The 18516-nt window shown below is 40.8% G+C and overlaps 1 protein-coding gene and 1 non-coding gene across 3 annotated transcripts in view; both read right to left on the reverse strand.

Moving 5' to 3' along the window:
• LOC126483636 (myosin-11-like) overlaps window positions 1-18516 on the reverse strand; it is a 239549-nt gene that overhangs the window by 69973 nt on the left and 151060 nt on the right. For both annotated transcript variants that reach the window (XM_050106692.1, XM_050106693.1), the window contains exon 6: window positions 9491-9573. In XM_050106692.1, coding sequence (XP_049962649.1) covers window positions 9491-9573 — 83 coding nt within the window. The remainder of the gene's footprint in view (window positions 1-9490; window positions 9574-18516) is intronic.
• Trnas-cga (transfer RNA serine (anticodon CGA)) lies at window positions 16264-16338 on the reverse strand. Its single transcript has one exon. It is a non-coding gene; the product is annotated as a tRNA-Ser (tRNA).

Below are 18516 nucleotides of genomic sequence, written 5' to 3' on the forward strand. Positions count from 1 at the left end.
ACCCTCCACGTGAGGCAGAAGTGTTTGACAGCCTGGTAGACCACAAGGATTTCTCTATTGAAAGCGGAGTATTTCTTCTGAGCTGTTGATAGTTTTTTAGAGAAGAAATGAAGAGGGGAAACTGTGTCTGCCTTGCGTTGCTGTGGTACCACTCCCGCCGCGGTGTCAATGGCGTCCGCAGTTATGAACAACCTGGCCGAGGGGTCGAGGTGGACAAGTGTCAGTGCATGAGCTAAAGAAGTCTTTAGTGCATTGAAGGCCTCCAGAATAGGTGCAGTCCAGCGAACGGGTTTGAGTCCTGAATTCTGTTTACCCGACAGTGAGTCTGTCAGTGGGGCCTGCACGGAGGCAAAAGACGTTTGTAATTTATTGTGCCCAGGAAATATCAGAGTTCTTTGCAAGTACCAGGGGACAGCACTGACATGATGGCCTGCACACGAGATTTGGGAGGCTGCATTCCATCGGTGGAGACAGTGTAACCAAGAAAGTGACAGAAGGCTGGTGCAATTGGAATTTGTCTTTGTTGACCTCTATGCCATTGGATTTTGAGGTCTGGAGGACCACAGATAAATGATTTTTATGTTCCTCAGCCGACTTGCTGAAAATGAGTATTTCCTCCAGATATGCAAAGCAAAAACTTGAACTGTCATAAGATGGAGTCAACGAATCACTGCCACGTTTGCGCTGCATTTTTCAGGCCGAATGGCATGAAGTTGTAATGGAACAAACCAAGCGGCATGGTAATAGCTGTTTTAGGGATGTCTTCCGGTGCTATGGGAATCTGGTGGTAGGCACGTTTACAGTCAATAACACTGAAGATTGCAGCGCCCGATAACATATGAGTGAAATCATGTATGTTAGGCACGGGGTAATATCCATGAGGGTACGAGCATTTAGACATCTGTAATCACTGCACATTCGGAAAGAACCATTGTGTTTGAGGGTGAGGTCAATCGGTGAAGACAAGTTGCTGTCTGGCGGTTGCAGGATACCTGCCGCCAAAAGTTGGTTAATTTGCTGCCTGGCCGCATGGAACTTAATAGGGTTGAGGCGTCTAACCTTGTGCCTAATAGGAGGGCCAGCGGCGGTAACTATCTTGTGCGTCGTTCCGTCAGTGATGGAAGAAACTGAGAACTGCACACGAGACTGATCATTGCCCTGACGTGAAGTTTTTGGACAAGTAGGGCACGATGAGGTGAAGCCGTTAGCGCAAGTGGGAAAGGGCAACCCGAAAGTCACATGCCTAGTACGTGAGCGTGGCTTGTGTGGAGAGGGCGGCTGCACATGCAACAAGGAGCAGGTCAGAACGCGCGGTGAGTGTCTGCTGTCAACCTTGCACTTGATAACCGGTGCGGGCGAGAGTGGCGTTGGCATCGCGCATGGAACAGTGATGGCTGCCAAGTCACGTAACTGGCGCGTGAGAGAGGGGGAATGTTTATCAACACGCAGAGCGGCTGCTTGAGCAGTGTGCATGGTTGCGTTGTGCGCACGACTGTCATTAGAAGCACTGTTTGAAACACAGGGCACTGAACGTGGCGAGGGCATCGGTGGTGCTGAGTCTACCGGAAGCGAATCGTCACACACAATTAATGTGTTTGGACGAACCTGATGAGTGTCTGAGCTGGTGTAGGCATTAGAAGCTCGATTAGGTGGCAGAACTGTGGACTGTAGTTTTAGCAGCGAGTTACGAGCCGTGACAAGCTCGTTGTAGGTGTGTGCGATGTGTTTTTCAGCTCAGCGTTGTCCCAGCTGTTCCACTGAGTTGTATTCTAACAGTAGATTAGTTACACAGGTCGCAATGTCACCCACAAGGGCAGAACACTCGCGTACTAACTCACATGTCACGAGAGAAGCAGAGTGGAGAACATAAGTGCAGGAGCACAGTATCTGAGTGTTAGTGGACTGGTGTTGCACTGAACCCTGAAATTCATTCAGAGAGAGTTTGTAATGGGACAAAATATCCATACAGAGAATTGATTCATCAATGTTGGCAATGTAGAAAGTCCACTGAAAACACACAGAATGAGATAGGTGCACCGTAACTTTGACAGAGCCTGAGGTTTGTAATGTTGATGCGTTGACAGCTCGTAGAAGTGACCTCTTCAGTGAAAAGACGGGGAGAGCCATCGATGTAGGTATGATAGACACGTCAGCACCAGTGTCAACTAGGAAACTGAGCCGTGACAAAATGTCAGTCACGTACAAACGACTGCTCAGCAAGGTAGACGAGTGGATGGAGTGCAATGTATGAGGACGCCCGTGGGGTTCCCCACAAGGCTCAGTGTCTTTTAGATCCTGTGGTCGGTGTTTGCAAGGTAACCGGCACTTCTTAGCGTCCTCGCTGAAAACCTTCTGGTACAAGCAGTACGGATGAGCCGGATGTTGTGGTGGTGGTGGTGACTGCGGAAATGGAGGAGGCTTGTCCTCGTCAATTTGTTCTGGCATGTATACCGGTACATATGGCGTGTGGGTGATCCTGGAGTGCTCGGATGGTGGAGAGAGTGAGCGGATGCTGCCAGGTGATGTAGAAGGTGTGGAGGTAGAGCGAGCCCTGCCCTGCCAGCAGAAGGCCGGTAGGCAGGAGCAGTTGTGCCAACTAGCCGTGAGTGGTGAGCTGGCTGGCAATGAACACAGTTGGTCTACGATGTGGAGATGAGAGCCAATTGGCTCGAAGGAGTGTGTTGGAAAGCAAGTGGATCTGTAGGTCAGTAGGCAGCTTGGCAGACCACACCACCCACAAGGTGATGCCTGGCATGGTATGCTCACTCACAAGTAACCAAAGGTGGTGCCAGAGTTGTGATGGGGTTCGGTCCCCCAGGTGTTCCTCGTACAAGATCTTGATGATTAATTCTTGTGGTGAGAAGGCGAGTCGTTCAATGATCGTCTTCTTCACAAACTCATATTTCAGTGGAGGCAGTGGCAAGAGGAGTAGATCACAAGTTAAGTCTGAATGATTACGAAGGTGCGTGACGAGACACAGGAATTTAGAGTTGTCATTTGACACACGATGAAACTCGAAAAGATGATCAACAAGTCCAAATCATGACACTGGGTTGTCCTCGTATAAGGGTGGCAGCTTCGGCAGACGACTTGGAGGTGGGGACGAAGGCGGCTTTGGTTTCTCTTGGAAAACCATCAGGTCCATGATGGGAGAGGCTACACAGCAGGCTGGCATGGTAGGCACAGGTATGTTACTGGCAAAAATGTCTGTAGCAACTGTGGACATTGTCCTTGACGTGTCACGAAAACACCACGTGGTTGACACGGTCGGTACCGTGGGAACGGGCAGTTGCACGGTAGGCATTGAGGTTCCTTAAACTGGGTTGTAGGCTACAGCCACTGATTTGGATTGAGCCACCTCAGAAATAACACGGAAGGCTGGTGTGGCAGACATAGGCGGTGCTGTGGGAGAGGCGAGCAGCTGAGCGGCCGGAACCGGGGGCCCCTGCGAATGTGGAGGGGTGGCAGGAGGGAGTATGACAAAAGTTTGAGTTCTCCGCACATGCTGAAGACATGCCCCATGAGGTCAGACTATAAATGACCGGTGGAACCAGCAGAAAGTCACTTCGGTGTGGTAAGATGCCATTGGAAGGCAAAACACCGAATGATGCACTCGAACCAACGTGGTCAAAAACTTGAGCAATCGGTCTGGGGGGTGAGAATGGAGAATTGTGCCCATTAAAATGTCCTATATTAGTTTGCAAATGAGGCAAAACCAGACCAGGTTACCGTTGATAGTGTCCGGGTGTGTTTTGCGGTAATGGCAGCACTGCACACGGCACTACAATATCTGTCGTTGCGCCCCGTTGAGAGTCAAAGTACGTGTGCGAATGTAGATCGCTTTGAGCACCATACAATCGATCAGTAGGTACACAGTTCTGAATATTGTTCACTTCAAACTTCACATGTTGGCGAGCACAGTCCAGCGACACGAAACCCGAGTCCATTGTTTGTGTTAGCAATGTAGCACTCGACCATTGTAGAGTGACAAAGTTTGAGGTTAATGTGGCTGGAGATCACGAATTGCTGTGAATTAATGTAGAAATGGTCATTGGTGAAGGAACGAAAAGGTCCGGCGATCATTGTGGAGCTTCCAAATCTTCGAACAAAGAGTTGGGTGAGGCAGCCATGGTGGCATGCATATAACCTGTTGATGCTACAACACTCGGCGCGGTAGTTGCGGAAGACGTGCAAACTTCAGGGTCACCAGTATGGAAATGGGATGCGTGTACAGGTATACTGAACAAAGTGTCCCACAAATATCTGCACATAAATATATATTTCCACAGCAGTCATACACATGTACACAGCAAGAGACATAAATGCAGAGTGCTAGAATAACATGGCGGCTTGACTGTCCGATCTCAGTCAGAGATCATGTTGTTCATGGTCGATATGACCTATTGACACCACAGACCCATTGCAATACTGTGACAACTGGAATTTTCCAATATTTAAATGAAAGCCACCTAAATGAAAACATCAGTAGTACACATCTCATGAAGTTCAACAACAACAGACTCAATGAAAATAAACTGTACTTTGATAGTGAAATGGAAAAAAAATTTGTGTAAATTCCTTGGTTTAACCATTCAAAGCAGTCTGAAATGGGATGTGGATGATAGCTCTTTAGCATATAATTTATCTAAGCATATATTTGCAGTTAATGATAGCAAGTTTTCCAAAAATACTGTAGTTCTAAAGACAGCACACCACACTTTATTTTCCTCACACCTGAACTGTGGAATAGAAATTTGGGGGCAACAACCAAAGCAAATCTCTATAAGCTAGGAATTCTTCGAAAAAGTGCTATATGAATCTGTGGAGCTAAATACAAGGAATAATGCTGTGGGCTGTTTCCAGAACCTTGTACCAAGCAAGGTGATGGAGTTGTTAACGCACTGGACTTGTACTCTGGAGCGTGATGGTTCAAATCCATGTTCACCCATGCAGAGTTATATTTTCCATGATTTCCCTAAATCTCTCAAGGCAAATGCTGGGATGGTCCCTTTGAAAGGACATGGCATGGTATGTAGGCAGAATGGCACCAGGAAGATTATGCAGTGATACAATGATCCACAGTTAGTTGAAATGAAATGGTTCCTCATGCAGGAAATGTGAAAAATATGTAGTCAAAGGAATTCAGTGCATCAAGTTCAATTTTTGGTTATATTTTAAGTATGCAAAAATGTGTCTGAAATTTATAAATGACAATATTCAGTGGACATGCCTCAACTGTATAAGTGGCATAATATGCGATTAACATGCACGTTAAGTTCTAAAGGTGAAATTATTTGTGTTCTTCAAGGTAACACTGATGCTCTGAAAAAAGAAGTGATGCTGATAAAGCAGGAAAATATTGCATCAGAATGTGAAAACTTATTTGTGAAAAAACTCTGATGGTAAATAGATGTACATCAGCAAATGCGTAGAGTGATATAATTGATCAATCACAAAACAACCCAGTTACCATTACGGAAGAAAAAGAAACTGAAGATATGGAAGAACTAAACAAATATAAGTGGACCAGTATAACGTACACGAAAGACAAAAAGAAGCATCACAGTAAGACAGAAAATCAATTTTTTATCATAGATTACTCATTGTTAAAAAACATGTCACCAAAATCGACATTTGATGTCTGACCAGGCATCAGGATGCATCAGTTGCATGAACATTTAAACAACATCTTAAATTCAAGAGGAAGTGTAACAGATAAGCATAACAGGAACCCAAAAGTTGTTTTTATCCAAGAGCAAATAAATTCCCTTCAAAGCAACAGTGAAGAAGAAATTGTAAAATAGACAAGGAACCTTATCCAAATGTCCAGAAGCCTCTACATAAGTCCCAGAATAATAATCAGTGGCACTGTGTAAAGGATATTGGTGAGTGATAACTACGTGCAGTGAATAAATGGCAATATTAAAGAACAATGCAATAAACTAGGAGTCATTTTCATTGATCCCAATAAATATCTAAGTGCAAAGTGTCTTTCCAAAGATGGTCAACATCTTAATAGGTTAGGCTTAAAAAATTAAGCAATATGTCCACTGATCTCGCCAAGCTATAGAAAATAAGGGCTGGTAAGCAGTGATGGGGTGAAAAAACTTCTGTAGAAATAAGAAAGACAGAACCAAACGATTATCTGGCAATAAATGTGCTGCAGCGTATAAGTAATAGTCAAAGTAGAAATGTTATGTACTGGAACATAATTGGTTTAAACACTGACACTTCAAACAAACTCCAAAATAGACAAATTGGAAATCATTCTGTCAGAATGTGCAAATATTAGAGCTGTTTGTTTAAATGAGCATTGTTTTACTGAGAACACAATTAAAATTTTAAACAAAATTGGGAATTTCGGGTTGGGAAGCAGCTTTTGCAGAGAAAACAAGTTAGGTGGAGGTTGGTGTATGTTTCTGCATAGTGATAAAAATTATGAAACCAGAAATTGTTTTAATTATTTAAATGAATAATGTCTGTTTTACAGCTGTTGTGTAGAAATAGTGGACTTACCAGTAAATGTTATAGTAGTTTCAATATACAGAATCCCAGGGAGGTTAACAACAGAATTGTTGTTATCTAAGTTTATGCTAGAAGACCTCTGTAGAGAAAAAAAAAATCTAATAGCTGCTGATATCAATCACATGTGATAGTACTTATACTTCAAGATTCACTGACTTGGTAAAGAAATATTCATTCAAATTGATTTTCTTTGAAACTACCAAGGAATAAAGATGTGTGTAAATTTTATCTACATTTAGGTATTTCATATAATTATGCATTGTTCATTGAGCTGCCACAGGCAGAAATGTGAAAACCTTTAGCAAAGAAAACTCATTAATATTTAGTAATAAGCTAAAAGAGAAAAAATAGTCTTCTGATAATTGTAAGTCAAGTGAAGAAAAATTTTAAAAAATCCTAAATAGTTTTCTTGGTGTCTTTATGAAACATTTTCACCTAGACTCTGCAGCAGCAAAGTTACAAATAGATTACAGTGGATCCCTCAAAGAATAAAAATTCCAGTGAAAGGAAAAGGCAACTTTGCAGAGAATTAAAATATAATAAAGACGCTGATTTCATTCAACATGTTATATCCTGTAAATTATATTTAAAAGAATTGTTAAGGCAGCAAAACAATTGGCAAATAAGTGGCAAATTTTAAACCATAAAAATAAGACAAAGGTAGTGTGGCCAGTCATTCCATCTGAGTTAAGGCGTTAAAGCCTGTAACCAAGAAATTTCAAAAATTAATATTGAAGGAAACATTATTGTAAGTCTGACTCAAATATGAGTGTGCTTTAATGAATTCTTTATAAATGTAGCAAAGTCTGCTGTAAATGTAACAGATTATCACAACAAAGTAAATCCTTTTGGCCAAACACCTTACAAAAGTTTCTATGAAGGTTGTAGAAAATGAAATCCTAGCATTAAAAAACAAAAACTCTGCACATTGGGATGGCATACCCACCAAAGTTAATAAAGCAACACAACACAATGGAAAAATACCACAAATGCCGTGAACAGTTTCATTGAGAAAATAAGTACATCATTAGACAAGAGCAATAATGTGGCACCATTATTTTCTGTAAAACATGCACTGCTTATTTACAAACTTGAAAAGTACAGAATTAGAGGCAGTGGCTCAAATCCCACTTATCAAATAGAAATCAAAGAGTTAGCATCTATTTAAATGTGACTGAAAAAAAATCTCAGTGACTTCCACAAGACTCCATAATAGGCCCAGTCCTATTTCTCTTCTATGTAACTGGCGTACAATTATATATTAGCTCCCCATCAGTTCTGTTCGAAAATGATAGTTCTGCCTTAGTTGAAAATCAGGACTTGGAAAAAAATTCCTAAGTCTGTGATTGGTATCCTCAGTACCTTGCATGATGCAATTCAAAACCAGACACTCAAACTGTGAGCAATTAAGACTATTTACAACAACCAAGATATAGAAGAAGTTGCCTCAGTCAAATCCTTAGGATTAACTCTGGTTAAAAATTTGAGCTAGCAGGCACAAGTTGTGTACCTAGCAAACAACTTGAGTAGCTTTGCACTTGCAGTGCAAATATTATCTACTGCAACTGACATGGACACATGAAAATTAGTATATAAATCTACTTTGAATCCATTATTACGTAAGGTGGTGTTTCTTGAGGGTATCTCAATAAATATAGTGCAGATTTTAAAAGTACTAAAAAAAAAAATTCAAAAATATGTGCACTGTAAATCATAAAGAACCATGTCACCCATTATTTAGCAAAATTAAAAACATTATTGCAGAACAAAATCAGTCTCAAGTTTTTCTTCTGAAACACTTTTAAACCAGTTGCTGTAACAGCCCGCCACAATGAAATGGGAAAAATTTTTAAAAACATGAATTCTGCCATCCTTTTTTGTTCATTCACATGATACAAGAAACAAAGAAAATTTTATGTTTACCACCAACGGCCTCAAACTGTATGCCCAGGGGCAACAATACATTGGGATGAAAATTTATAATAAATTAAAAGAGAACAAGTTAATGCAGATGAATTTAAATCCACTTAAAGAAAGCTATATCAGGCACTGAAATGTTATTACTCAGTGGATGAATTCAAGCAGGTCACTGGAAATTTGAGAGGGATAAATTGTTTTACATATCCCAAAAAATATCATTATAGTGTTATGCATTATGTAACTTATATTCACCTAATGTGTAAAAGTGCTTTTGTAGAAGGAATTTCTTAAGCTGATATATAAGCTTCCCTGTGGTGATAGTCATAAGTATAGGGGGCATTTATTTTAGTCCTATTATTTATTAGTATAAAAACCATTATAATTTTTAACATGTCTCCTGTACACAAACCAAATGGATTGCAAATGTACGTCACGAGATGAATAAAATCAAAATTCCACACAATGTCACAAAGAAAAATTTTACTTTAGCAGCCACATAATAGTATTCTACAAAAAAGGTTCACAACATGCAGGATTAAAATCAGCCAATAAACTGCCCCCTATACTTATGACTATCACCACAGGGAAGCTTATATATCAGCTTAAGAAATTCCTTCTACAAAAGCACTTTTACACATTAGGTGAATATAAGTTACATGCACAATGAGAAGTGTTTTAAAAACATATGTAAATAACCGCAAAATGTTTATGAGTAATCTTACCAGATATTAATCAATTACATATTCAGCAGAATTTGTTGTGTATCAGGAACTGATGTTTTGTACATATGGAGTGAATCATTTGGTCGTGAATAAAATATTTTTACTGTTGTTATCATCACCATCAACATCTTGTGTGACAGCAAAAGTGCATTAGTTCATATCAAAATATATTTACATTCATTTGTATATGGACTTTTGTTTCATAGTCTACGTTCTAGAGTACTATCTTTTGGCACAGTCTAAACTGAATTTTTGAGATCAAAATATTGTTTAACTCATTTTATCCTTTTACTCCCGTTTTGCTTCTTAATATAAATACTTACCTGTTCAATTTCAGTTTTTTGGAAATCAGTATATGGCAGCCCATTATTTATGTTCTTCTCACTTTGGAGCTTCTGGATCTCAGCTAGTAAATAAGAACAGAAAGTCTTTATTAGGCAAATAAATAATGCTAAATCCAAGCAAGAAATCACAACATTAATTCATTCTCTGTGTTTTGTGGATCTCAACATGGAGAAGAGGTTTCAAGGATGTGAAACAAGTCAATATACATATGAACAAAGTGAAGAAGCTGTTACAAACCATTGATAACTAGCATTAGACTGTTATAAACTAATTTTCCTTTGTTGGGAAATCCAAGATGAGGTATAATATGTTACAGAAGTTAAATCACTACTTAGCAAATAGAAGAAGCAAAGAGAGAAAAATAAATAAAACAACATCATTTTTGCACAAAGCCATCCTTCAGAGCTAAACAAACACACACACTTAACTACTGGGATTTCCAAATCATGCCAGCTGATAGGGTTAAAAAGTGATCTTGACTTGGAGGGGTAATGGGAAGATGATACAAGCATAGAATGGGTATAGTAAGCCTTGGCCAAGTGGTGTGTCAAGTGTGTGATTTAAACACATGCATTGAAGTAACAACTGTCTGTTTATTCACAATTAACTCAGTACAGTTTTGGAGGACAAAGTTCTGCACATGAGTACAACTGAAATGGCCTTCTGTAATGATGCATAGCAGATGCCATTATGACGAAGCCCACGATCGTCAGTAGTGGTGATGAGCTATGGAAGCTGGGCCTTCTGGAGTGGCTGATACATGGACAGTGGCTGTGATTCTAGTGAAAGTTCACGATGACACTGTCTGAAGGGTAGCAGCCACAGAAACTGGCAATTTGGGGACTGAGTGGTAACCTAACTACCCATCACCAGAGGAATACAGGCATGGTGTCACGCAGAGGTGAAGAGGTGATTGTGACTACAGTACTAATGTTGTGATAAAAGGGAAAATGTTTTAGCATTTACTGTATTGAAGATCATTCAAGTAATGATTTAAAGCTCTATTCTGAAAAAATATACCATCTGTAACTAAAACTGTGTTGCAGACTTTATAATTTACAACAGGTTATGAACACAGAACAATGTGAAAAGAACAAAATACAGCTTTCTTGGCATAAAAATTGATTCAATCAATGTGTGCTGGCACAAGATTATGGAGATTATAGCATGAATATAGATAAATCTGGAGGGCCTGATGATTGGGCAAAATGGAAATGGCACGTCTATGGCGCTCTGTTCAGAGGAACTCGAAGACATTGTTATCTGATGTGCGAACCTGTTGTGTTGCCTCAGGATCCTACTACTGAACAGAAGGCAGCATATGCAGAATGGCAAAAGAATAACTTGAAAGTAGCAAGTCTAATAGCAAGTGTGCTAAGCAAACCAGTTGCTGAACTTATGTTGATGTGGAAAAATGATAAAGAAATATGGGTAAACTATGTGCCCAATTTGAATGTAGCAGCATACAACTTTTGAACTTGTTAACTGAAAACTTTTTTCGGGTCAAACACAACAAAGCAGAAGATATTAGCACACATGTGGCTAACCTGAGAAGTTATTTGCAGGTCTAAATGATGACTTAATGAAACGCGAAGAAAACATGTCATCTAGAAGAATATTAAATGGGTGAATACCAGTGGAAAGTCAGAGTTTGGACTTACAAATTGAAAAACTTTGTACCACTGAATTGTGTGAACAAAATGCAATGGACATTACTGCATTTATCATTTCTAACAAACAGAAGAAATGTCTAAAGAGCAAATAAAACAAAAATTTCTGTGCAATAAATGTAAACAACTAAGTCATTGGGCAACAGAGTGTCCACTGGACATACTGACTACAATAGCATACTGCAAGAAGAGAATGGATTCATCTAGTAGAAATTGTACTGACTTAAATAAATGGTATTGTGATAGCAGTGCTTTGAAGCATATCACTCTGACTAAACAATACTTCGTTTTGTACAGTGAATTTGATATTCCTGGATGGTTTCATTAGGAAAACAAGTTGCTAATATGCATGCTCTTGGTCAAGGAATAGTCTGCAACAAAATAAGATGAAATAATAGATGGTACAGTGCTAGAATGGAAAATGTTTTACATGTCCCCCATGAAAATGCTCATTTGTTCTCAGCCAGAGCAGCTGCATGTGACAGGAAAAGTGTTAGGACTGGGGAAAAGCCAGCAGCAACATCGTCATGACAGGCTAAGTGGAAAATGGTCTGTATGTGTTGAATAAGCATGCTGTTAGGCCACAAAAAGGTAATCAAGTGAACTTAGTGGCATCTTCTGAAACATTACAAATGCACCATGAAAGATTCAGTCACCAGAATAAACAAGAAGTCAAGAAAATCTTCAAGAAACTTAACATCAGTGTAGAAGGCTGTAAGGATGAACTTTGTGATGGTTGTCCATTAGGAAAGATGCAATGACTACCATTAAGACAATGAGCAAATCACTCCACAGTTACTGGAAAATTAATCCATGCATGTGTCAATGGACCAATGAGTACAGAGTAATTTAGAGGTGCTGGATATTGTGTACGTTTTGCAGGTGATTTAAGTAAATTTCGTTGAACTTTCTTTTTGAAGCACAAAAATGAAGTGTATGAAGTGCTTAAACAATTTTTTTAATGAAGCTCCATCCAAAGGTCATGCTGTTAAACTGGGGGACTGATGACCTTCGCTGTTTAGTCCCCCTTAAACATCCCAACAACCACCACCACCATGCTGTTAAACAGTTCAGATGTGAGATGGAGTAAGGAATTTAATAACAACAGAGGTAAGAAATTGCTCATAGATAAGGGAAGAGACTTACTGATTCCTGCACCCTATACTCCTAAACAAAATGATTTGGCCGAACGTGAAAAGAGAACAACTGTTGAAGCTGCAAGTTCAATGCTGAATGTGAGCAAACTATCAGGACGATTGTGGCCAGAAGATTGCAATACAGCAGTTTATATTTTAAATTGTATTGGAAGGTATCCAGTTGCAGACTAATTTCCTTATGAGGTGTGGTACAATTGACTAGTAGATAAACTTCAACACCTCAGAATTTTTTGTACAGGTTTCTAGGTTCACGTAAACCAACATTTTCATTCAAATTTTGATGATAAAACTGCTTTAGGTCAACGTGTTGGGTATGTTAATGACAAAGATGGATTTAGGGTCTGGATGCCTTCAAAAAAGAAAGTGGTCTTGAGTCATGATGTAAAATTTTTAATTTAAGTACCATATCAAATTTGATATTCCTTGGCATTCTGCTACCATAGGAAGTCAAAGTGAAGAAAAATTTAATGCACTTGATTCTGGAGGAAGTCAAGTATCAGACGACAATAATGTAGAATCAACAGAATTCCAGAAAGCCGAAACACCTGAAGAAAAATTTAATGCACTTGGTTCTGGAAGAAGTCAAGTATCAGATGACAATAATATAGAATCAACAGAATTCCAGAAAGCCAAAGCACCTTAATTTTCTGGTGAAGGTAAATTGGAGAGTAGAAAACAACAAAGAAAACCAGCTTCTATAGAAAGTGGCAAGTTCTTTCTTGATGCTAACAAAAGTTAGTGTTGTGGACATAAAGATCCAAACTGTTTTACTGAAATATTGCAGTCAAATGAAAAGGAAAAACGAATGCAGGCTATTAATGAAGAAATGGAAGCACCAAAGAGAAACAAAATATGGGTATTAGTTGGACATCTCACGAATACCAAACTATTGCCATATCACTGGGTTCTACATAAAAGAGTACAACAGCTGATGGAAGCACTCATTTCAAAGCCCAATTAGTTGCTAAAGGGTATATTCAGCAAGAAGGAATTGATTATGAAGATGTATTTAGTCCTGTTGCACAGTATGACACAATTCAAGTTTTGCTAGTGGTAGTTGCTTCAATGAATATGGTGTTGATACAATTTGATTTGAAGACAGCCTTTTTGAATGGAATACTTCAAGATGAAGCGTATTTGGAACAACCGAAAGGCTTCAAAAATATACACATCAAGTGTGTCTCTTGAAACGGAGTCTCTATGGACTCAGACAAGCACCATGCTGCTGGAACAAACATTTTATGGGAGTCATGAATAAAGCAGGTTTTAAAAACAGTGCTGCAGATCCTTGTTTGCTTTATCGTAAATGAAACAGAAATACAGTTTATGTAGCAATTTATGTTGATAAGGATCTAATTGTAGGCAATGAGAAAAATGAAATTACAGCTTTTCTGTATACTTTACAACGTGAATTTGATATAACAATGGTGACCTTTGACAATTTTCTCAGCATAAAAATAAAGCAAAATGAAGATTGAGTGATTACACTAAGTCAAGAAAAATACATGAAACAAATGTTGCAAATATTTTGAATGCCAGAATCCAACATGACTTCAACTCCCACTGGATATGAAGAAAATGATCAAAATGAATCAGTTTTGTCCTTTGTCCCCTATCGCGAGGCAACTGGATATCTTATGCATTTCTCAATAGCATCTCATCCAGATGTAACTTATGCAGTGAATAAAGTTGCTTGAGCTATGTAAAAACCAACCACTGAGGGCTGGAATCAAGTGAAAGGCAAATTCCAGTGTCTGAAAGGCACATTTAATTATGGCACTATCTATGATAGGGAAGAAAATTTGTGAATTTGCAGTGATGCTGATTTCACTGGCAACAAGCAGACAAGATGTTGAACAATCAGCATTGTAGCAAAGTACCCTGGTGGGGTAATATCATGGACAAGTCAGCTGCAGAAGGTTGTGGCTACATCTACAACTGAAGCAGAAATTATTTCAGCAAGTGAAGGAGCCAAAGAATTAATTTGGTTATTTCATTTATTAAATGAATTGGTTGAAATGCTGGGACAACCTCCAACACTTCATATTAACAACGCAAGTGCATTAAAATTAGCAAAAAACCGTGAATATCTTCATCAATCAAAACATATTGAGGTCTGACACTTTTATGCTCATGAACGATTCCTGAATGGTGAAATTATGTAGGAACATTTGATGGAAAGACTCAGTTGGCTGATCTCCTGACAAAGCCAATTGAGCAAGTTCACTTTAATTTGCTGTGTGCAGAGACTGGTGTGCACGAAGTCAAGTAGTAACTCGTTGGTTGTTTATTTGACTGATTTTTTATTTTCCTTTTTGAAGAAGTGTTGTGATAAAAGGAAAAATGTTTTAGCATTCACTGTAAAGTATTCTTCCTTGATATTTTCCAAAATATTCTTGTTTCTATATAATGTCTTTGAAGTTCATTCAAGTTATGAAGCAAAGTGAAAAAAAATATATATATATATCGTTCACAACTAAAACTGTGTTGTTCAGATTTTATAATTTATAACAACTGTGACCTGCAGGCCATGTATTGGCACAGCTTGTGCCCCCAGATACTGTGGGGCTGCAGGAGGCTTGGCACTAAATAACTCAGCTACTTTTCTGTTGACGACAACTTGCAGGGCTATAAGTTGCCCATGAACCATATCCATGAGTGTGGTGTCTGGATATGTAAGAACTCAGGCATGTACATGCTACACCCCTCACCCCTTGCGTGAGATGGTGTAACTATCAGAGAGAAGTGCAGTATCCAGGGGAGGAGGCACCAGGCAGTCATGAGAGTAAACTGGAACAAGACAACAAGAAAATCAGTCAGTCTACACAACATTGGATCCCAATTAAAGTAGCATGCAGTGTCCACACAGGGGAATAACGTGGCAGTGAAGAGTCGAGGAAGGCACAACCCAGGGCCAGAAGAACACACTACGGGATTGGAGGTGCCAGCAGGAATGGATGGTTGGGCGCACAGCTACGGAGGAGGTGGTGGTGGATTAGGAGGTGATAACTGCTGGAAACTGTGTCGCTAGGATCAGCATCGACAGAACCGGCAATTAGTGAACCGGCCACAAGAGGCAAGAGGGTGAGCAAGTGAGCAAGCATCAGCATCAACAGGGCTGGCAAATACTGGGGCGCCAGCTGCAACAGGCTACAAGAGGATTAGCCACAACAGGGCCAGTGATGAAAGGATTGGTCTCTGATGGCGTCATGAGCAAGAGATGGGACAGTATCATAGGAGTGTCTGGTGTAGAGTACTGTGAACCAGTATGGAGTGCCACACAGCATGAGAATGTAGCAACAAGCATGACGAGACATGGTCTAGGTTGCCACACACAGAAACTTCTGGATGTCCTGTCTAAATGCTGCAGAAAAAACTGGGGAGACTGAGTGAGCCGAATAAAGCACTGCAGGAGGCCCTGAGGTGCCTGATCCCTGAACTGATGGGCAAGAGACAACGGGAGCTCCAGTGATTGAGAACACACTGCCAGGGAAACAGAAAAACACATGGAAGTCGCTGACCAAGAACAGTATGTAAGATAATGCACATTGAAACAATTCATGAAAGGACCATTTGATTATGCAGCAAAGAGAGTATTAAACTTCCTGGCAGATTAAAACTGTGTGCCCGACCGAGACTCGAACTCGGGACCTTTGCCTTTCGCGGGCAAGTGCTCTATCAACTGAGCTACCGAAGCACGACTTACACCCGGTACTCACAGCTTTACTTCTGCCAGTACCTCATCTCCTACCTTCCAAACTTTACAGAAGCTCTCCTGCGAACCTTGCAGAACTAGCACTCCTGAAAGAAAGGATATTGCGGAGACATGGCTTAGCCACTGCCTGGGAGATGTTTCCAGAATGAGATTTTCACTCTGCAGTGGAGTGTGCGCTGATATGAAACTTCCTGGCAGATTAAAACTGTGTGCCCGACCGAGACTCGAACTCGGGACCTTTGCCTTTCGCGGGCAAGTGCTCTACCAACTGAGCTACCGGAGCACGACTCACGCCCGGTACTCACAGCTTTACTTCTACCAGTACCTCGTCTCCTACCTTCCAAACTTTACAGAAGCTCTCCTGCGTTCGCAGGAAAGGCAAAGGTCCCGAGTTCGAGAGCTTCTGTAAAGTTTGGAAGGTAGGAGACGAGGTACTGGTAGAAGTAAAGCTGTGAGTACCGGGCGTGAGTCGTGCTTCGGTAGCTCAGTTGGTAGAGCACTTGCCCGCGAAAGGCAAAGGTCCCGAGTTCGAGTCTCGGTCGGGCACACAGTTTTAATCTGCCAGAAAGTTTCATATCAGCACACACTCCGCTGCAGAGTGAAAATCTCATTCTGGAAAAGAGAGTATTGTCAAGAAGCTGCATCTGCTGAGAAACACAAACATGAATTTGCAAAGGAATCCCTACCAGAATTGAGAGAGCAACTGAACACAGGTACAGAATCCAAGAATTCAACAGTCCCTGTCTGATACACAGACGACACACTCATTCTATAGGAAGGCATTAATAGTCCTGGTCTGGTACACAGCTGGACACACTTGTAGGCTTCGAATGTAGACTGGCACAATGCAAAGACATGAGTGTGCTACCCCATCACTATCACTAGTATTTAAACAAGAAAGATGTGGTTGAAAAAACGTACAAACAATTGAGAACAAAATGAGGATCCAGCAAAATAAATGAAGACACATCAAGAAATGCTGAAACACGTGTGAAGATGTGGCATCACCAATCTTGTCCTGTCTGGGCACTGCCATCCACAGGAAGGAAGCCAGTCATGACTGCATTGCCCAGGCCGAATGTGACGTGCCATGGTGGCATCAGACTCAATATGGTGAAGGAGAGGCGGCTGGGTGATGGGCGAGACCAGGAATTGGTACAGCAGCTAGCAAACCATGAATACACACTGGAGTGAGTGAATCATTAGCAGCACTACACTGAGAATCCACATAAACTGAATCCACACGAACTACAAGTGTCACTTGTATCAAGAAAACCATTATCTTTGTCTCCAACTGTAGTATATAGGGGATGAAGAATGAGCACTCTACACGAAACCATCATCCTCATCACCAGCTACAGTATAGTAACCATGGCTGAGTGGTGTACCTAGGTAGTGATTGTTTTGCATGCATTGGAGTAACATTGTTTGTTTATTCATCATGAACCAACTCAGTACAGATTTGGTGGAAAAATGTGCATACAGGTACAACAGAAATGTCCTTGTGTAATGGCGAATAGTGGAGGCTACTATAATGAAGTCCAAAATCATCGGTAGTGGCAAAGAGCTGTGGAAGAAGGCCCTTCTGGAGAGGCTGATTGTAGGCCAGCAGCTGCAACACTGGTGATGGCATGAGATGGCACTGTATGACGGATACCAGCTGCAGCAGGAGTTGTGCTCCAAACCGCAGGCTCAACGGCAGCTGGTGGTTGGGCTGGACCTGGAGCTAACCTGTCTATTGAAGGTCTGAGCAGCCAGTGACCTAAGTACCCATTAGCGGTGGAATAAAGGTGCAGTGTCACGTGTACTTGTGACGCAAATGGGAATAGGTGCCAAAGACTGGAGCACTGTTTACCTCAATCTGCATGCCATGTATTGGTGCAGCTTGCACCCCTAGATGCTGTGGTAGCTGCAGGAGGCTTGGTAGTAAACATCTCAGCAACTCTTCTGCTAACAACAACTTGCAGGGGCTGTACATGGCCTGTGAAGCATATCCAAGAGTGTGGTGGCCGAATACTCAAGGGCCAGCCCTGCATATTCTCCAGTAGGTAGTGAATAGGAGAGAAAGCAGAGAGATGGTGATTGGTGGGAGATAGTGTCTGGGCAGGAACATACAGATGAGTGTTTATGGAAAATGAGAGAAAAAAGAGGAGTATAGGGAAATGGTGTTAATATGGTTTACTAAGAGACATACAGATACAAGTAAAGGTTTCATGGCTGAGATGCGTGGAGTGACAAGTAATAAAATATGAGGGTGAATGAGATACTAGTGTGGGGTCAGGCCAGTAAAACAGTTTTGGAACAGGAGGAAGGAGGAGGGAGGCAGAGAGAAGACCGATGGAGAAGGTCTATCAAAAATGGATGCCACAGACATTGAGGGAATAAGTGTTGAGGAGGAGAAGCCAAATGGCATAGGTAGTGAGACAGTCCCTTAAGATGTGCCATATGGTCACTGACTGGAT

Source organism: Schistocerca serialis, chromosome 6 (assembly GCF_023864345.2).
Source record: "Schistocerca serialis cubense isolate TAMUIC-IGC-003099 chromosome 6, iqSchSeri2.2, whole genome shotgun sequence".
Taxonomy (NCBI): Eukaryota; Metazoa; Arthropoda; class Insecta; order Orthoptera; family Acrididae; genus Schistocerca; species Schistocerca serialis.